We start from the raw sequence: 21,002 nt of genomic DNA on the forward strand, positions 1-21,002 counted from the left end.
TTGTTGACTAGTGTTTGATTAGCGAACATTTCCTAATCAAACTAGAACTAAGGAGGAATTTGGTTGTGAGAAGCGTATTCCACAACCAAAACTAATTTATTGAATTAAAATAGGAGTATTAAATAATCAATGATCAATTCTGAACAAACTGAAATAGATCCATACTTCAACTAGAATCTTTTTTTCCCATTGAAATTCTCACTTATTTAAATTATTGTTTTCTCTTATTTTTTAGATTTAATTCATCAAAACAAACCCCTCTTTTTATTTATTTGTTCAAATCATTATTAGGAAAGTCCGTAATGTCAAATCTCTGTAGTTCGATCCTATTGCCACTATCTACAAATTAATTGTTGATTATTTAATAGATTTATTTTTGACGGCTTCGATAATCGCTTTGATAGTTCAAAAAATAATACAAAATGGTCCGACTGGTCTTATATAATTCCTGCTGGTTTTTGTTCACAACCGTTTAGGGCCTGGCCTGGTTCAATCTGATTTTGGTTTTAGAGCTGTGTATTGTATGCGGTAGTTCTGTCTTCATCGCGTCACTTTTTTTTTTTTTTAAAAAGATCAAATTAGAGTGTCAAGCCAAATTATCACAGTTCTATGTAAAGTTTGGGATTGATTCAGACTCGTGAACATTACGGTATTCTTTTTTCTTTTTGATTTGACTAAGACCGAACCCGTCTGATACAAAGGCTGAACCGGCCTGACCAGTTCTCGGTTAAGTTTAAAATTGAAAGAACAAACAGTAGACACAGAAGGGTGAATGAATATGTCCGAAAGAAGAAAGGAAATCCAGCAAGTAAAAACAATCTAGTTTTTACCAAAACTGCGTTGCTTTGAACCCAGAAAAAAAAAACAAACAGTAAAACGAAATCTCTCTGATGCTGATCTCATCTCAGGGAACAAAACCCAGGCTCTCCTCACCTAAATCCACAACAGATACTGTCGTCTTTTTCCTCGTCCACGCGCTACTTTTTTCGAATGTAAGGCACGCGCATCCCTAAAGAGTACTAGCTAGTCAAAACAGCGAAAACCACCATTAATCTCCTGGAAATTCTTAAAATAATCTCCAGTTAGGCCCCCTAGATCTTGCCATGTCATGTATGACCCACTTGAAACGTGGGCCCCCGTCTATTTGGCGAGATCAAGGAGGTTATGCGTTGATCTCCGGCAACAGGATTTGGAGGGAAAACTAATTACAAGGAGAAAACGTAAATAACAAAAAAGAAATAATAGTAACACAGGCCACGCCAATTGGCTTTGCTGTTTATATTGGGCCATTACAACGTACACGTAAATTCTCTCTCCTTCTCTTTCTCTCTCACTCTCTCTCTCTTCCTCGCCCTTGCTTTCTTCGCCGGGAACCTCCGTCATCGATCGATCCTGCAGACCGTCTGATTGCTGCAAATGGAACCTGCCGAGGTAGTATTTTTGGTTCGATTTACCCATTAGTCGCCGTTTTGGTTTTTGTGGGAGGGTGCTTCTTGGTTAGGCTGGGTCAGATCTGGTTGTTTTTTACTATCATATTTTGATATGAGGAGAGATTTAGGTTTTTGTAATTTGTTTATTTGGCGTCTATTTCTCAATTTGGGATGGTTTTGAGCGGAATTTTGAAACTACAGTAGTTTTGGGTGTTCTTCTCTGCGGGGATGGAAGAGGGAAGAAGATATGGCGACCCATCAGGGTTTATGGTGAAGAATAAGAGCTCCTCTGGTTGTCTGATTATGAGAAAAAAGGGCAATGACGGTGTAGGAGGAGTGGGCTCTTCTGGCTCACGTAAGGTTTTTGGGTCCAAGAAGGAAAAGAAGAGAGCTAGGATGGATATGAGCGATTCAGGGTCTAGCGGTGAGCTGCTAATGCCACCTCGAAGAAAGATAGGCTCTGAAACTTTACGGGTTTGCAATGGTCTTTATGATAAGGGTATTGTAGAACAGAATGATATTGGTAGGAAGAGGAGTAGGGAAGAGATTGCTAGGAGTAATGAGGTTGATGTGATTGGTAGAAATGGGGACGATTTCAGTGAGAGGATGAGGAATAGGTTAGATGAGTTTGACTTTGACGACTACGGTGGGAATGATGGAGAAATGATGAGGAGGAAGCGCTTTGATGAAGATGGGAAGGAAGGAAGGAGGTTTTTTGGGTCAATGATGCTGGGGAGAAGTGGCATTGGAAGGGAATACGAGAGAAGTGGCATTGAAAGGGAATACGAGAGAAGTGGCATTGAAAGGGAATACGAGACAGGATCGACTAGACATCCTATTGTTGATAGAAGAAAGAGTTCATATTTTGGGAGGACAAGCAGGCTAAATTGGAGGGACCATGGTGACAGAGATGGGCCTCATCCATCTACGTCATTTTATAGGGATAAATACGATTCTGATGAACCCATTAGGGTTCAGGGGAAAAATGGTGTTTTAAAGGTAATGGTGAATAAGAAGAAGGTGGGTGGGTCTTTGAAAAGTTATGGCCTCTTGGAAGCAGAGGAAAAGAGAAAGGGTTTGAGGATTGAAGATACTGTCAAGAAGAATGTTCTAATCCATCCTCTGTTCTATCCAGAGTCTAAAAGTGCTGACAAAGCAAGTTCATTTGTTCGGACATTGGAAAAACCAGTGAATATGCCGAAATCATTGTCAACTAAGAACTCATCTACTAGGAACAGTAAGGTCAGAGATCATGATTCAGAAGATAGTGATGCATCTTTAAAATTGGGACTGAATGATATGGAGGCTTGTAATTCTTCAAAAACGCCATTGCCAACTAAGAATTTTAAGGGCCGTGGGGTACATTCAGTGGACAGTGATACATCATTGAAACTGGGGCTAAAGAATACAGAAGCTCATAAATCTGTGAAAGGGGCAAGCAGTGGTGCTGAAATAACAACATGCAATCAGCTTCCATCTGCTAGAGTTAAAGAAGGGAAAGTTAAGCGTGGCACTGGCACAGAAAAGCAGAAGTTGCGTGAACGGATCAGGGGAATGCTTCTGAATGCAGGCTGGACAATAGACTATAGACCAAGAAGGAACAGAGACTACCTAGATGCAGTTTACATAAACCCCACAGGAACAGCTTATTGGTCCATCATCAAGGCATATGATGCACTTCTGAAGCAATTAAATGATGAGGAAGAGGAGGCAAAATCTAAGGCTGATGGTTCTCCATTTACACCACTATCAGATGAGGTGCTTAGCCAACTAACAAGGAAGACTCGGAAGAAGATGGAGAAAGAAATGAAAAGGAAGCGAAGAGACAGCAGCGACAGTGAGAATGCACAAGAAACTGCAGCAAGAAAGTCTTCAAGTTCCAGGCATGATGAGGAAAGCATAGACAGTGGCAGCCATGGAGAGAAACTGACCTCCTCCATGAAACAGGGTAGTAAGTCATTGAAGAGTGGAACAAATGGCAACAGTTCTCTCAATGTAAACACAGAAGGTGAAAGTTCCATCCCTCATTTGCATGATGGCATGGAGAAAATGCCATCTGGATCCAATTCTCATCAAGGACGGAAAAGTAGAAAGCTTGGCAGATGTACTTTGTTGGCTCGGAATTCTAATGAAGGGCTAAACTCAGAGAGTGATGGGTTTGTTCCATATGCTGGCAAACGCACAGTGCTCTCCTGGCTGATTGATTGTGGATCTGTGCAGTTGAGCCAAAAGGTGCAATACATGAATCGTCGACGAACAAAAGTAATGTTGGAGGGCTGGATTACTAGAGATGGTATTCATTGTGGCTGCTGTAGTAAAATCCTCACAGTTTCAAAGTTTGAGATCCATGCAGGGAGCAAACTACGCCAACCATTTCAAAATATATATCTTGATTCTGGAGTTTCCCTTTTGGAGTGCCAGATTGATGCATGGAATAGACAGGAGTCGATTGAGCACATTGGTTTTCATTCTCTTAACATGGATGGTGATGATCCAAACGATGATATGTGTGGACTCTGTGGTGATGGAGGGGATTTGATATGTTGTGATGGTTGTCCATCAACATTTCATCAGAGCTGCCTTGGTATACAGGTGCTTATACACTAACTCAAATGCTATTGCATTCTTTACATGCACTAACTGTGCATGCTTATTTTTCCCCATGCTATTCTCTTGTGTCTTTGCATGTGCCCTTTTTTTTCTGCTCATCTAATATTGTTGTGGAAACAGGCTTTAGAGAAATTTCTCCACCGTTGAAGAGTTTGTTGGAACAAAGGCCACCCCACCCCCCCACCCCCAAAAAAAAAAAAAAAACCTCTTATTCCTGAATGTCAATGTTCATTTCCATGATTTCATATACTCCTTCTAATGATCTGGAGTTCTTCAAATAAAAGCATGGAACATTTCACATTATTATTCTTGGTTAGCTATGTGTTGATTCTTTGAAGCCAGGAAACAAGTAATCTAGATCACATATCAGAGCAAACTCAATGCATTTTGTCAAGTATTTGAGCTTACCAGCTGTGGTGGCATGTATTTTTTATGCTTATGGTACTCATGCTTGTCTTCTGATTGTAGATGTTGCCCCCAGGTGACTGGCATTGTCCACATTGTACATGCAAATTTTGTGGGATAGCCAGTGAAAATATTTCTCAGGGAGATGGTGATGGTGCAACTGCTTGTGAACTTCTTACTTGCAGCATGTGTGCAAAGAAATGTATTCCTCCCTTTCCTTTCTTATAGGATCTTGTTATGATATGTTTTTTTGATTTCTATCTTTTCATATGTTCTTTTAAACTTTAAATCTACGTCTGTGTAGATCACAAATCATGCATACAGGAGATTGATGCTCTTTCCATTGATACCAATCCATCTTTCACATGTTTTTGTGGGAAGACATGTAGAGAGGTGCATCTTTTTCACAAGAATTTTATCTTCTTTTTTTTCTCTCAATTCTGTAGTAATATTTTTTTTTTCTTTTCCTTGATATGGCAACTTCTGTACTAATAGCACAGCACAGTCAATAGTATTATTTTTCCTGCCTGTAATTGGATGTACTCTATAGACTTACACTCTTGTTGCTTGCTAGCTTTTTGAGCAACTGCAGAAGTATATTGGGGTAAAAAATGAACTTGAAGCGGGATTTTCTTGGTCTCTCATCCATAAAACAGATGTAGACTTGGATATACCTCCCCAGGGACTTTCTCAAAGAGTAGAGTGCAATTCGAAGTTGGCTGTTGCTCTATCTGTTATGGACGAATGCTTTTTGCCTATTGTTGACAGGAGGAGTGGGATCAACTTAATCCATAATGTTCTTTATAACTGCAGGTAAGTGTTGCTTTAAACCTTTTATGGTAGCACATATGTTTGCATGCCTGTTGGCATGGATGAATGAAACATTTTCAGGTAACAGGGTAAACCTCAAATTTAAATTACTAGTTATTCTTTTGGCATTGAGGTGGTTTTCAATGGAATGGAGTTTCTCTAGCCATTTTATCTGGAATTGATTTATGCAACCAGTTTTTGCTTGTGGTTTCACATGTCATTGGATCCAGCATATACCAGTAACCATCCCATACTGTTAGTGATGCATTTTTACTTACTAGAGTTATTATGCTCTTAGATATCATGCTTTTAGTATTATTTTGTTCTAATTTTTGATAACTTCTATACAGATTAAACTAGTGAGAAATGTTATGAAGATTAAACTGGGCAATATTTAGACTATATACTCCCTCAGAATTATAAGGTCATTTACATGCACTTTTATGTGTTGTATTGATGTGCCGAGATCACAATAGGAATGGGGAAGGTACACAATATGAACGTACTGTTCTCCTCCTTTGGTTCTTTCACCTAGTGTTTTATCAATCCAAACTTGCTTGGTTTGTAATTAAGAGTAGAGAAAGTCAACGAAGAGCACCTGTAGATTCCTACCTGTTCTAATTGTCATGTTAACTAGATATATGATTGAGGTATTATGTGCAAATGTGCAGTAGTCCTACTAAGTTGCCAAGGAAATAAATTTAGAATTTGAATCTGCACCCATCTTTGGTTAGCACTTAAGCTTTTATCTGAGACAAGATACGTTAGCTGTATGAATGTGTATTCTCCATTATGTTCTAGCTGGATCCATATTAAATTAAATTCCACATGTCCAGAAAGCAAATTTTAGCCAACCATTATTTTCTATCTTCTGCTTGTCATTTTCTTACTTGAGGGTAGTAACCATAAACAACTTCCCCTCAAATTAGCCTAAAACCTGTTAGAGAAACAAAGAGGCTAGGTTATGTGTATTTAAATCATGGTCATGAGGAATAGAAATAGGCTTGTAATGGCTGTCAGCAGCCTATCAATCTGCAATATTTTTTTTTTTTGAAAAATTTATGAACTTCACGAAATGAATAGATATTTAAAGATATAACTAAAACTAAGATATACAATTAAATAATAAGTATAAAATACATCAAATAAATACATATCCATCATTCTTAGAAAATTTGAAATACATCAAATAAATACATAGTTTGTCCGTATATCAGCATATAGAAACTTTGTGCATGCAGGATCATGGATGAGATCCATTCATTGGATTTTCAATAGTAATTTAACTTCTTCTGATAATTAACCTGAACCTTTCTTTTCTGTCATGTGGGCTATCTTCCTCTTCACTTTTGCTTCCATTAATCGCTTTTATCTGATCATATGCAGATCAAACTTTAGTCGGCTGAATTTTAGTGGTTTTTATGCTGCTATTTTGGAGAAGGGTGATGAAATCATTTCTGCTGCATCTATCAGGTTTAAAATTATTGATCTTTTATTAGCTATATTATATATGCAATTTAAAATGTGAATTTACAATCGGGACCCACACAACTGCAAGAATTTTAGGTTGGGTCAGGTGGGTAAAATTTTATTTGACTGTAGACTTATCAGGTCTGCTTTGCTATCAATTTGGCACCAATGAGGTCATTTTTTATTCCATAATAAAAATCATATTACCAAATATCAAATATATTTTTTTGACAAATTTAACTTTTTATATTATTAATTTTCTTATATCATGTGATATTTCTTATAAAATTTAAGTATTCTTACACAGTAAAATAAATTAAAATAAAAATAATAAAATTTCCATATTTAAAGTACCATACTTTAAAATGTAAAAAAATTAGAAATATATTTAAATATGTTGTTCAATCTAATTTGCTGTATACAATGATGCACATATATGATAAAAAAATTAACTAAGCTGAAAATTTTTAATTTTATTTTGATGATAGGTCATGATGATGTATTAGAACCCATCTTTTCACATCCATTATCTCAATTCTCTTTAGTTATTTTCTAAGGAAAAACAAAAAAGGAGGATCTGTTTTGGGTGTCCATCATCACCCTTGGTTTTTTATCCAACAAATAGAGCTTTCACTAATCACTTAGATGATTTTCACGGTTCATCTCTATCTATGGCCGCCTTCAGAGGGTCCTCCAAATCGACTGCCCAAAAAGCTCCTAAAATCCGAACCACATGCAAGCCAGAAGATCCAGAAATCAAAAAACAAGTACTTGACTAAACATCTTATTTCTCTGCTCTCCTCAGCTACCTCCACCGAATGATCTCTCGATGGTGTCAAATTCTTTGCATGTCCAAGCAAACTTTTATAAGTCTTCTTTCTCCATAGTTTGGCTCTCAACAATCTTGAAATTCGATGATTTTTCCCCTTAAAATACTGCATGCAGAAAGCACAGCAGAAATTTGTGCAATATACCAATCAATCCGAACACGTGTGGATATGAATACACAAATGGAGATAAAGAGAAGAGATTGAGGGAAATGACTTGTTAAAGAGAATCAACAAGATGATATTGAAGGCAAGGCTGGTGGCGGATGGAAAGGCAGAAATTCTTTTGGAGGTGCCGATGAAAAGGCTGGTACCAATTGAGATCACAGATAGGCAGAGCAGTTTTAGATGATAAAATTAGGTTTATTGGGTCTTAACAAGTTATTATATCAAGTGATTGAAAAAATGAGCCTTTAAAGTAAACCAACTATTTCAACGCAATCCTGTAACTTAAACCAAAATGTGGTTTGGCTTGGATTGGATCACTCAAGTTGGTTGATTCCATTTAAAATGTGAACAGCCTGGTGTACAGGAGTCATGTTCTTTAATGCTTCTCTGAACACATCTTCCCTGTCATGATTAACTTTCTTTGCGAGTTTAATTACTTGTATGTTTTTGGTTTCCCTGTTGGCTGAATACTAGCAATGCCTGTGTTTACTGCCTTATTTAGATTTTAGCTTCAAGTTCTTGTGCATTTTATCCTAAGAGCTAGGATATGTTGTGTGGATTTACATAAAGATGAATTCTGACAATTGTGTTGACCATGGTTTAGGTTTCACGGAACTCAGTTGGCAGAAATGCCGTTCATTGGAACATGCCATATATATAGGCGTCAAGGGATGTGCCATCGGCTTTTTTGCGCCATTGAATCGGTAAAGTGTAATACTAATTTCTTGTATGCACTTAGATTTGCATGTCAAAACAATTGGAAGTATGGATTTTGCTTCCATCTTTCCTCCAGTTTACTTTTGCCTCACTTTCTTTCCTGACTATTTGTTGAACTTCTTTCCTTCCTAGGCACTCTGCTCCCTGAAGGTTCAGAAACTGATTATCCCTGCAATTTCTGAACTTGCTGATACATGGGCAAAGGTTTTTTATTTCACCACTCTCGATGAATCGCTCAAGCAAGAATTGAAGTCCATGAATATTTTGGTGTTCCCTGGTATAGACATGTTACAGAAGCAGCTGTTGGATCAGGAAAATATTGATGGGAACTGGACTACCAGCCCAGGTTTTCTTCAGATGCATTCTGTTTACTTTCCAATGAACTTTAATTTTATCTTCTTCTTCAACTCTGCATTTCTTCCAACAGGTGCAAAAAGAAGGGAATTCAAAGACGGTCAAAGTATCATACTTGAGGCGGCAGTTAAATCTGATATTGATTCTTCAACCATGCAAGATGATCTTAATGAGTGTGATAATGGTGGTTTGGAATGTAGCAGTGGGACTAATGATGAATTGGCTGCCACAAATTCTGGTTCCCAATGTATGGGTATTCCGATTAAGTGATGTTTCAGTGATTAGTAGTTCTTTAGATGCATCTCTTGAACCTAATAAATTATGTACTGATTAAGGAGACTATAAATGCAGCTTTTGATTCAGGGGATAAGTTAGATGAAACTGCTTTGGAGAAGAAAAGTCAATGCATCTCTAGCACAAGCCATGATCTGGACAAGACAGCCAATTCAGATTCTCCTGGTGGTGATAATTATCAGTCCTGTATTCAGGGTGATGGGTCTCCAACAAATTCTGATTCCCGATGTCTGGGTGTTTCCTTAGATGATACTTCTGTGATGAGCAGTCCTTTAGTTGCTTCTGATGAACTTAAAACTCTAGTTTCGATTAATAGGAATACATGTGCTGATTCTGATTCAGGCAACAAGTTAGCGGACTTGACATCTAACAAGAAATGTCTTATTAACTCTGATCCAAGAGGTGATAGAGAGGAGGAAAACGAACTGGAAGCGGGTTCTCCTGTTATTGATAATATTCAGTCTTGTGAAAAGGGCAAAATTGGGGATGCCCGTGCATTAAATCTAAACGAGTATACTTCTGATGAACTTAGAATCTCAATTGAAGAAGGCACTAAACCAGTTGATTCTCAATATGAGGTTGAACTAGCTTTCAAGGGGAAACGTCAGCTGGACTTGGGTGCAAATAATAGTGCAGCAGAGATGCTAGCCAAGTCCGCAATGGATTCTCACAATGAGGATAAATCCCATTCTGGCCCAGATGATATACGCACAATAAAGGTTGATGTGGCTGGTCTTGAAGCGGTACCTTCCACAACAGGAACAACAGTTGATAACTGCAGTGAGAAGGTTGATGAAGTTCCTATTATGTCTGTTTCAATGTCCAATGCTGCTGATGAGAGTTCATGCAAGTTAACTTAGATCCAAATGATGAAATAGCCCGTGGGAGCGAAAGCAAATTAGATGTGGTTTCAGAAACAGTGTCTGAAGCAAAACATTGTGAAGTGAGTGCTCTACATGCTCATGCAGATAATTTCAGGACTAACGTGAGTGAAGGGAAATCTGAATCATGCTCCATTTGATGCTTTTCTGAACATTTGTGTTCGTTCACTTTGCCGATTTTATACTCTATCAACGTGGAATGCAGCGACTGTGCATGAGCGTTAGGGCACCGGTGCTGTTGTCTTTGATGTTAGCAAGAAATTATAGGCTTCCGATGTAAAGTAATTAGTTCTGCTGTGTATGATTTTGAAGGCTCTGGTTTAACCCTCGAACATATCAAAATTAACTCGGTGCTGACACCATCAAATCAGGTTCTTGGCCGGTGTAATTAGTGCCATGTGAGCTTGACGTCTAAGGAGAAGATGTTTTTGTGAAAAGACATCTCGTGGAGGTTGTTGGGCAGATGCTTTGAATTTTGCTGGTCAATATTCTGATGTCTGTCAGCGTGTACATATCCGGACCTGCCATGTTCCACAATCATAATTTCTGTAGAAGTCTTGTATTATTTCATTTTTATGTAGCAAAGTCCTCCATATCCATGGTAACTTGTCACATGAGATAGGTGGTTGCAGACAGATTTTGAATAGCATTTTTCTTGTAATTATAACCTTCTTTCTATATGCCAGCATTTGTTCATATAATTCATATCGGCTGCAAGTTCTGCGCTTACTGAAGCAACGTGCTCATTTGAATTTGATGGTACTTGTAAATAACTTTCTTAAATTCATAGAGTGCTTTCCGCTTATGTGCTGCTTAACATAGGCCAAACAAAATGTTCCTTGCGGTTGGGGCTGAAGTTTCTGCTGTACAGTCGTGCAATTGGTGGGGAAATTGGATGAGCTTAATGGTCTGGTACCAGAATTGTTCTTTAAATATTAAAAGCATAGAGGACAACTCGCTTGCTTCCTTCTTAAATATACTAGAAGAATGATGTCTTCTCTCCCGTAGTTTAATTCCATTTATAAAAACGAAGTCAAAGGCCAGAATGCTAGAGCTTTTGTCTTTATTTCTCCTAACAGTGGAATGGTTATTTTTATTTTATTAATGAATGTTGGCCGCCATGCTCATCTGTGTTCTGTATGCTGAGACGTGCAGGAACGTTTGTTTGGTAGCCTGAGTTTATAAATATGAGCCTCCTCAAAATCCTACGCAAGTCAATTTCATAGAGGCTGCAAGCAGATCCAGAATCCAGATGCAAGGGCAGGCCCTCGAAAATTGCGCAGGCCTAATCCCTTACCTATGGCGGGTTTTTTATCGAGTTAAACGTAGATGGGGATTTCAAAGGCTTGCCATGGATGATCCTAGAGCTAGGATTCATCATCAGAGATTTCCAGTTATGGGGAGGGACTCGTAGTTGTTCTGTTTAAACAAGTAGCGAGTGTTTCCTTCTTTTGTTTCTTTTGCGTACTTCTGTATGAAAAATGTACAATTTGCAGCGCAGCTTCTTGTACCATTCATTAAATATAACTATAACAAGTGTTCAAATCACTCAGTTATATTGATGTGCAATTGCATTTGGAAGCGTTCATTTGTCTTCAATATATATACGCCAAAACCTATTTTCATCTGATGAAGGACTTGGGATCTCATCATTTGTCCCGATCTTTAGATGGGTTCAATTAAAACCTTCATCCATTCAGATTTAGACTGGCCGGTACATAATAGAAAACTGATGCTAGTTTTGTTAACGCTATTCGGTTGTCATCACCTAAAATTCTCAAATTAAGACACACAACCTGTTTGCAACACTGAAATCTGCTTGGTTAAAAATTATCTAGTTAAGATTCACATCTAGCACAAAGATTTTTCGGTAACCTTTAAATCATTCAATATCTCAGACTTCACGTCTTGGAGAAGTGGTGCAGATGGGCTGTAGGCATTTGCTAATCTCTGGTCCTAAGAGTGAGCTATGTGCACTTATCTTGGTGAAATTCAATTTGGCTGTGCACACTGTCTGCCTTAATTTGCATGTCCTGTTTCTCTGAGCAATTTGGCTGTGCGTACTGTCTGCCTTAATTTGCATGTCCTGTTTCAATGAATTGAAGTGGTAGGTTACTGATCCTATTCCTCATCATACCTGGTTCAGAAAACAAGTTATTCTTGTACTTTTGTTTTTGCACATGAATGCTCTTAACATTGCTTTGCATCAGGTGGAGTTGATGTCATATAGCCTCCTAGAGATTGATTTTGTCTTGAATTTTAACTTTAGAAGGGGAAGTTGCTGATGCTTGGTGTTTCTTATAAATGATTAAATATGGGAACATTCATCAGTATACTTTGTTTTGTGACATGTGTCATGAAATCAAGCCTGTAGCAGTATAGCTACCGTGTGAGTGCCAAGTTCATTTTGAGGGCTATTTTTAAGTTTTGAACGAAGAAAGGTTCCCTGCAAAGTTCTTCAGGCAGGGGCTCAGTAGTTGCTTACTGATATTTCTGGAGTTGTGTGGGGGGAATTAATTTTCACTTGTCGTAATTTGTAAAATTGTATGCATTTCAGATCTTGTATTTGCTGGTGGCAAGTCAAAGTCTTTGTATTATTAAAAGTCCAAAATTATTGTGGGCCTGAGAAAGGCTCTGTGGTTTAAAGTCCAAAATTAGGAAAACAAAATCCTTTTAGGTGCTTTTATTTTTGTTTAAAATTATTGAATTAATTTTAAATGTTCTCTGATAAATAGTATTATTAAAAGTATTTTTCTTAGTAAGTGCTTCAGAAGTCACAGTTTTAGATACAAGTTGTGGGAACTGTAGTAGCCAGCATTGATGCTGTAACCCACTATGCCTACAAGGTAGCTGGCAAAGTGGCACAAGTATTTGAAAAAATGCATGAGAAAAAAAAAAAAGGAAGTAATTCTGAAAAAGGCTTCTTCACATGCTGGCTTGTTGAAATCGTGACACTGAATTGGAGATATTTCCTTTGCAATCGAAAGGTTACTATTTCCTGAGGGGGGCGCTGGATGGCTTGATAGGATTGATGTAGCTGGCTAATTTAAGGACGACGCGTATTCAAAAAACTCAATGGGGCCGGGCCATGTACGAGAGTATCTGCTTTTCTAAATCAATCTAGCTAGTAGCTAGTAGCTAGCAGCTAGTGCAGTGCAGATTTATTTAGCAGTGCTCCTCCTAAGTAATAATGACTTTTCATATTGCTTCAAGATAAGGTATATGATAACCAAACAAAATAGGAAATTATTGTACGAGTCCAGCATTTATATCTGGCATTGCTTCGTTTTCACTTTCCCTATATTACCTCAAATTTTTTACTGCACTGTCTACTAGAAAGCGATTTTTGCTTGTTTCTCACTCTCAGATGGAAAGACGAAGATAATGGTGAATTGCCTTTATTATCTTTTTGTAGGTATGTGTATTTGTTAGCCTGAACGACAGTATTGCTTGTCTAATACTATTGTCGTCTACTTGTTCATTTAATAATAAAAGTAGCAGGTATTTTAAACGAGTAGCGCGAGGGGGAAGCTTCTTCTCGCTCTTTTCCCAATCAAACCCTGGGACCTGCCATGAACATGAGGAGGACTTTGGCTGTGAATGGGAAATTGGAGATTGTTGGACGTAATCCATGGTTTAGTTTCCGATACTTGGGCCCTGTCCTGGAGGGCCAGAGAATCATGTAAAAATCCATATGTTTTGATATGTTTGGAGATAGATGGGGTAGTTTCGGTCACCTTTTCGTTATTATTATTGTTATTAATAATACGTATTCAGCTTACTTAATTTGAAGCCAAATCTGTTTTAAATGTCTCTTCGTTGTGATGTCATCCTTAATTATAATCGTACCTAAATGTGATAGACTTGTTCATTGCCCCACCCAACATCCATGTTTGCATGTACGAGCACTTGATTTAAATCCCAATTCACTTGCTAATGACATTTTTATTTTATGGCCAATCAATTAAGCAACCCAACTGTCGCTCGTCATCTTTCAACTATATAGATTCAATTACTGGAAATTGAATTTACCCGTCTTTCAAAATTCAAATTCCAACAGCTCGATTGTGACTCTGCGCGAGAGACGGAGAGGGGTTGAAACGCCTCTGGTGGGACCAAACCATTTGCATCAATCAGATCAGGCGGTGAATGGTGAATTCGCAGCCACCCAACTCGCTGTCGTGGTGGCTATAATTATGTAAAAGCCTACGTGTCAAATTCCAAAAAATCATGGGACCCACCAGCTTTTATCCTGGTTTGAAATGGAAATAGTGGTTGTTGGGGAATATCCATCACTCCATCATTCGTATATCATCCTATCCTCCCACTAGCAATTGCCAATTAGCATTAGCCTTCAAAATAAATATCTTTTTTTTTTTTTCTTAAAGAAAAAAGAACGATATTTTAAAAACACAAATGGATGCGCATGCCCTGATTCCTGAATCTCTTTACTGTACATATGCTGTTGTATTATTCTTTATTATTATTATAGTTATAATTATAACATTATACAAGATAGACCGGCAATTGCTTTACTTTTTTCTGACTCCTTCCATGTGCTGTGGTTTTCATTTCACCTCGTCTTTTTTTTTTTTTTTTAACGATCTAACTTCGATTTCTGCGAAAGTTATCCCATCTCCCTCTCCTCCTGTCTTCTACTCCATCCAAACATCCCCCTTCCCCTTGTCTGACGTCACTTCCCCACTCTTTATCCTGCGCACCTTTTCCCTGCGCATGCCCTGCGCATTCTAGCTTCTTCCCTCTACCGCCTTTTTCCCTCGGTCCGCATTACACGTGTCTTGTCTTCTTCTTTCCACGTCATCACTGTCTCCTTCTCCCTCCTCTTCTTCCCTTCGTTCCTGCCTCCATTGTGCCTTTTTTTCCTTTGTTCTCTCTCTCTCCCTCTCTAGGGTTTGTTTCTTTTTCTCCTTTTTCAGTTGCCGAGTTACTTGCGGTGCCTGATTTTCACCAACTATGGGGTCGATCCCCAATCCAGGCGAGTTAACCGAGGTGACTCGCCCGAGCTTCGACGAGTTCCAGCGCCAGACCTCCCTCATGACCAGCTGCACTCTTCTCTGGAAGGAGCTTTCCGACCACTTCACCTCTCTTGAGCAGAACCTACAGAAGAAATCCGAAGCTCTAAAACACAAGGTCCAGGCCCTGGACCATGAGACCAAGGCTACGCTCGCTTCTCTCAAGAAGCGTGAGGTCACTATTGACGGTAGCGTCGAGATCGCACTCGAGCGAGTCGAGGAACACAAGGAGGCCGCTTTCAAGTCCCTCGAGAACCCGGATTGTGACCATCCTGATGGTGAGGTGGATGACGGCGACGCACTGTTACTGCTTCTCAAATCCTTCTGCCTGAAAATGCATTCCAGGGATTTCTGGAAGTTAGTGATTACAAAGAAGAAGGAACTTGACGTATTGAGAAGCCAGATTCCGTTGGCTTTGTCCGAGTGTGTGGATCCTGCTAGGTTCGTCTTGGAAGCAATTTCAGAGGTTTTTCCCGTGGATAAGAGAGGTGAAAGGACTGAGAAAGGAAATGATTTGGGATGGGCCTGTGTGCTGATTCTGGAGAGCTTGATTCCAGTGACGGTAGACCCGGTGATAGGCAAGTCCAGGCTGTTAGTGACGCCGAGAATCAAGGAGAAGGCCAAGGAGATTGCCGAGACTTGGAAAAGAAGTCTGGAAGAGCGCGGTGGGATTGAGAACGTCAAGACTCCTGATGTGCATACTTTCTTGCAGCATTTGGTCACTTTTGGGATTGTGAAGAAGGAGGATGTGGATTTGTACAGGAAGCTCGTCGTTGGGTCTGCTTGGCGCAAGCAGATGCCTAAGCTTGCTGTCTCGCTTGGTTTGGGAGATAAAATGCCTGGTAAGTTACTTCGATATGTATGACTTACCTTATTTTCCGCTTCTATTTGGGCTTCCTGGCTTTAAATTATTAGTTGTTCTCGAAAAATGCTACTTTTCTGCCACTAATGGCATTCTTTCGTTGTATCTCAACCCAGGAAGCATATCCTAGTTGCATGTAACTTTTCTATATTTTTTGCCAGAGAGCATATGGAGTTGGGGTGTGTGCTTCTAGGTCAAATTTGAGCATGTGACTTCTTGTTAGTTTGTAGTTAAACGAGAAGTGTGTGTTGTGAACCGGCGATCCAAATAGTTTTGCAGTAAACTTTCTGATGAAAGTGGGGGGGAATGTTGTCTAATTTGTTGTGAACAGCAGGGCAGGAAATAAGCATGGTCAACTGTTACACCAGCAACGTGATCACTTAGAGAAACATTTATGGATAATTGAGCATTTGTGTGTGTGTGAGAGAGAGACAGAGAGAGAGAGAGAGAGAGAGAGAGAGAGAGGATTAAGCATTCATTGAGTTAATGACATGATAAGGTGGGGTTGCAACCTGTTCATTGGCAGCCAATTTTCTTTATGATTTGGTTGGTAGCATTGTGCACATACCTTAATATCTTAAGTAGTATGAGGAGTTTGTGGGTTGTATTGATCATTCAGCTCCAGTTGTGGATCTTGATTCTGGTGAACATGTTAACGATCTAAAGGGGCTAGCATCTTGATAGTTTGTTCTTGGGTTTTGCTTGTTATGGTGAGAGTAGCTAACCAATAAAGCATAAGTTAATATTCGTTATTCACGTGCCTTCAGAAGGCACTTTAGGTCCAGCATGCGTAGTCCTCTTGAACCTTCTGTGCTCTATTGTGCCAAAAATAAATTTATTTTATGAGGGTGGTGAGCTTTGCATGAATAACTTTTCAAGTTCAAACTTTGTAATCCTTTTTTTCCCTGTATTAGTCAGCAATATCGGATAATTTTAGTTTATTAGCGTGACTGGATCAAAGATTTGGTTGTTTGCATGTGTGTCATTGCCCAAGAACAGTTTAATTCAATATGTCTGGTATTAATGTATCTTTAAATGTTTCAAATATCTGGTTGATGTTTAACTGTATTATTGCATTATTTGCCCTTTTCTGAATTATCCTATAGTTCACATCATGAATACCTGATGTTACCCTGTAATTGTAGTAAAGCTACTGAGCTTGATTGGTGGTGATTCCAAACTGTTATCATGTACAGATATGATTGAAGAACTAATTAGTAGGGGACAGCAGCTTGATGCTGTGCATTTCACATATGAAGTTGGTCTTGTGGACAAGTTCCCACCTGTTCCATTACTAAAAGCCTTTTTGAAGGATGCAAGGAAGGCTGCTGCTTCTATCTTGGAGGATCCTGATACTGGTCGAGCTGCGGTATGAATCCTTCATTTTATTTTTCCTTGTTATATAATTTTATGTGTTGCTTATTCAGTTATTCCAAATCAATTTTGTTTTCCTGGTTTAAAGATTGGATATCAGGTTTCTCTCTTGGATATGTCCATTCTGAAAAATACGTTTACATCCCAGATTCGTGCGGTGCATAACCCAATAGCTGAGTTAACTATTTGGTAGAATAGTACAACTGTGAAAAATGTGTTTTGGACAGAAAGACACATTTTGATTGATAAGTACTTCCTTCTAATGCATTTGTTTTCTAGTTGAAATGCATGACTTCATTTAGTTTTCCTCCCTGTGTGTTGGATATCTGATATATATATATATATATATATTTGTTTTTTATTTTGGGTGGGGGGGGGGGGGGATGAATAAGCAGAAATGACTACAAGCCACATTGTATTGTGTTGTTTTCCAAGCAGGTTGAATTTGGAAGTCACTTTTTGGTGGATATGGTTTGCTGTAAGTCAGGCTACAAGCCATTATGGTCCATTCTTGATCGCAATATCCACAATGTTTTGCGATTATGGTGTACGATAGACCTTGGTGAACTAATGAGCAATTTTATGGTGTACTTATAAATTGTCATCTATAGGGAAAGAAAGCTTGGTGTTGCTGAATTAATGGGCAATTAGACTTCCAAAATGTCTTAAGCTTAATTGTGAAAGGAGGAAAAAAAAAATTGTTTACAGGGGCTTTATTTAGCATTCGTCAACTAAGGTATATGCCTCAAGTGAGTGTAGTTAGGGTCTTTGCTTTGTTACGTTTGGGGGGGATGAATAAGCAGAAATGACTACAAGCCACATTGTATTGTGTTGTTTTCCAAGCAGGTTGAATTTGGAAGTCACTTTTTGGTGGATATGGTTTGCTGTAAGTCAGGCTACAAGCCATTATGGTCCATTCTTGATCGCAATATCCACAATGTTTTGCGATTATGGTGTACGATAGACCTTGATGAACTAATGAGCAATTTTATGGTGTACTTATAAATTGTCATCTATAGGGAAAGAAAGCTTGGTGTTGCTGAATTAATGGGCAATTAGACTTCCAAAATGTCTTAAGCTTAATTGTGAAAGGAGGAAAAAAAAAATTGTTTACAGGGGCTTTATTTAGCATTCGTCAACTAAGGTATATGCCTCAAGTGAGTGTAGTTAGGGTCTTTGCTTTGTTACGTTTGGTAATGGTGTGCTTTCCTGTGCCAAAATTGTATATTTTCAACATTGAAACCATTGGCTAGGATGAAATGTTGTATAATCTTACGATAATATCCTGGATGATGATGAGATTTTCTTTTGCCTTTAGAAATGCATTTGTTATTAAATCAAATATACAAAAGATAACTGCATAGTGCTTAGGATAAGACAGACTGCTATGCTATCTAGATCTAGTGTTAACATAATTCTTCCACACTTGTTATCTGTATCTCCCTTAAATTCTTGGAAGAAAAACTGCTTTCAAAAGATAGATTTTATGTCTTATAATTTTTAAGAGTAACTCAATTTGTTACTTTCAACTTATTAGTAGTTAATTGTATCAATCTTGTAGCACCTTGCTGCCCGAAAGGAGCAGTCAGCTCTCCGGGCTGTCATCAAGTGCATTGAAGAATATAAACTAGAGGCTGAGTTCCCACCTGAAAACCTGAGGAAACGCCTTGATCAGCTAGAGAAGACCAAGACAGAGAAGAAAAGGCCGGCTGCAGTCCCTGCAAATAAAAGAACACGCGCCAGCAATGGTGGCCCAATGCCTCCAGCCAAGGCTGGGCGCTCGACAAATGCTTATGTATCATCTTTCCCTACGCCTCCAACATTTGTCAGGTCTCCTTCACACACACAATACCCTACTGGCATACCAGCATATCCTTCTCCACCAGCTGTTTATGGCAGCAGGAGCCCTCAATCTCCATACGCCTACTCACCAGAGGCAGCTGCTCCCATCACTGGATCATATCCTGGAGCTCCTTTGAATTATCCGCTATATGGAGGCTATGGAAATGGTTTTGCTCCAGCTTATCAGCAGGCTTACTACCTATAGACATGACTACTTGTTGAAGATGGTAACCACTGATATGATGACCCCAATCTCTTTTGCTTTCTCGACTGGCTTGTTTGTAATCACTAACCTTTTTAATGGTAGCGATGTGTGTGAATTATAACTTGCTCTACTTGTGTCAATGTAAGAAGTATTTCTAATTATCAAACTGTAGCGCTAGGTACTTGTGAAAGTAATCCTGATGGAAACATAACAATGTTGACGGACTGAAGGTACGATCACTGTTATTAGTTTTAGTTGTAGAAAAGCTGTTCCTTGCTGTTTTGATTGTGCTTTGATTCCTGTTGCCATCTGTCTTGACAAATTCAACTGTTATGGTTTATTAAGAAAGTAATAAATCAAAACTGATTGGCAGTGGATTCCATTCGAGCACCCTTATTTGTTATTTCTATCTTCACTTGAAAATATGGTCTACGACGCCCTAGTATGATTGGTAGGACGGTATATAGAATACAGCAAACTTTTGTAGGGTATTGGCTGTTCTAGTATATGGTATCATGCACTGATGGCAACCTTTTTTTTGGTCCTCGTTATGCAATTTTTTTACTCGTGTTAATGCATGGTGTATATGATTTTTTTATTATTATTTAATTAATTGAACTGTGTTGAAATTGCTTTGAAAACCGGAAGGCAAAATTTCCCCATCAGATATTATTTTTTAAGATTTTAAATTATGCTAAGTTAACACATATTTTTAATTTTTTAAAAGTCAACCGTTCTATTTTTGGTTTTTAATTTCTTCAAAAATTAAGGGTCCTCCTTTATTAAATTCAAAAAAAAGTGTCGTCACATTGCACTTGATTAAGTTAAGAAATTTCTAGTGCTAAACTGTTGTAGGGCTTGTTATTCAGCGTCCCAGTAGGCCATCGAGAACGAGCCTCTAGTAAGAGAAATTTTTTTCTTTTTTTCTTTTCCATTTTTCTGTCAGCACCATCCAAGTTACTTGTCAGCCCCTGATTTTTGGGCTCCCGCAGATCCAAGGGGAGCTATTTTTGGAGTTGTCCTGTTTAGGTGAGAATTAAAAAGTCTAGGCCAATTGATAATTTTGGAGGCTTAGAGGTCAATAAGGGCGCTCGATTTGGAAAATTTGGCAAGGAAGTAAATTTTCTATAATTCGGTTGGTGATATTATTTTGAGAAAATTGATTGTTGAGTGTTGTTTTAGTAGACCTCCGGACAGAAAGAAGGAGCCAGTAGACCTATGGAAAAATCTGAGCGTTGAGCAAATTTCATAGGCCTAAAGAGGTAGGCTGGTGTGCAAGTAGTAGATAAGTCGCAGTAGGCCTATGGAGAAGGTTAAATTCCGTAGGTCAAGTTACTCTCATTTTGCCGCTAGACTGCGGGGCGCGCAGGAGGTGTGCGCGTGCTAGGAGCGCTAGGTGTGCAGAGTTGCGAGGTGCACGAGGATGAGGCGGCTACGGAAATGGCTCCGTTAACACGCCTGTGAACAGCTACACAGGGAAAGGCGCATCTGTTGTTATGGACGTTGCATGCTAATTGGTTGGATTGGCAGGCAACTGCTAAGTGGTGGGCCTATGAATTTGGCACCTGGCAAGCAGAATTGGTCAATTTTTGAAAGCTTTCCACCGATAGACCAGAATTCTCCCCAAAGTCGATAAAGATGGATTTTTTTAGAGATTTCCAGCAGATTTTAACGTGAACTAATTTTATTGGTCCAAAATGGTTGGACACTGTATGACTGA

At 38.8% G+C, this 21,002-nt stretch overlaps 2 protein-coding genes across 3 annotated transcripts; both read left to right on the forward strand.

The window, feature by feature from the left end:
* Window positions 1-1,236: 1,236 nt before the first annotated feature.
* Window positions 1,237-10,696, forward strand: LOC110600927. 2 transcript variants are annotated; one of them, XM_021737860.2, is made up of 9 exons: window positions 1,239-4,022; window positions 4,509-4,647; window positions 4,750-4,838; window positions 5,020-5,258; window positions 6,642-6,728; window positions 8,325-8,424; window positions 8,570-8,783; window positions 8,865-9,038; window positions 9,143-10,696. In XM_021737860.2, the coding sequence occupies exons 1-9, from the start codon at window positions 1,659-1,661 to the stop codon at window positions 9,943-9,945; spliced, it is 4,209 nt and encodes a 1,402-aa protein (XP_021593552.1). In that variant the 5' UTR covers window positions 1,239-1,658; the 3' UTR covers window positions 9,946-10,696. The 2 variants fall into 2 exon arrangements, with proteins under 2 accessions (XP_043807004.1, XP_021593552.1); XM_043951069.1 differs by lacking the exons at window positions 4,509-4,647; window positions 4,750-4,838 and having other exon boundaries at window positions 1,237-4,022.
* Window positions 10,697-14,422: 3,726 nt separating this feature from the next.
* Window positions 14,423-19,576, forward strand: LOC110601344 (FRIGIDA-like protein 4a). The gene is made up of 3 exons (XM_021738442.2): window positions 14,423-15,841; window positions 17,058-17,230; window positions 18,797-19,576. The coding sequence occupies exons 1-3, from the start codon at window positions 14,941-14,943 to the stop codon at window positions 19,280-19,282; spliced, it is 1,560 nt and encodes a 519-aa protein (XP_021594134.1). The 5' UTR covers window positions 14,423-14,940; the 3' UTR covers window positions 19,283-19,576.
* Window positions 19,577-21,002: the final 1,426 nt, after the last annotated feature.

Source organism: Manihot esculenta, chromosome 15 (genome assembly GCF_001659605.2).
Source record: "Manihot esculenta cultivar AM560-2 chromosome 15, M.esculenta_v8, whole genome shotgun sequence".
NCBI lineage: Eukaryota > Viridiplantae > Streptophyta > Magnoliopsida > Malpighiales > Euphorbiaceae > Manihot > Manihot esculenta.

Bases quoted from the DNA above. Each gene is read 5' to 3' on its own strand.
- LOC110600927 (XM_021737860.2), top strand. From the start codon at position 1,659: ATGGAAGAGGGAAGAAGATATGGCGACCCATCAGGGTTTATGGTGAAG. The intron at 4,648-4,749 runs GTATTCCTCCCT...ACGTCTGTGTAG, and splicing joins CAGCATGTGTGCAAAGAAAT to ATCACAAATCATGCATACAG. The intron at 9,039-9,142 runs GTATGGGTATTC...CTATAAATGCAG, and splicing joins CACAAATTCTGGTTCCCAAT to CTTTTGATTCAGGGGATAAG.
- LOC110601344 (XM_021738442.2), top strand. From the start codon at position 14,941: ATGGGGTCGATCCCCAATCCAGGCGAGTTAACCGAGGTGACTCGCCCG. The intron at 15,842-17,057 runs GTAAGTTACTTC...TATCATGTACAG, and splicing joins TTTGGGAGATAAAATGCCTG to ATATGATTGAAGAACTAATT. The intron at 17,231-18,796 runs GTATGAATCCTT...TCAATCTTGTAG, and splicing joins CTGATACTGGTCGAGCTGCG to CACCTTGCTGCCCGAAAGGA.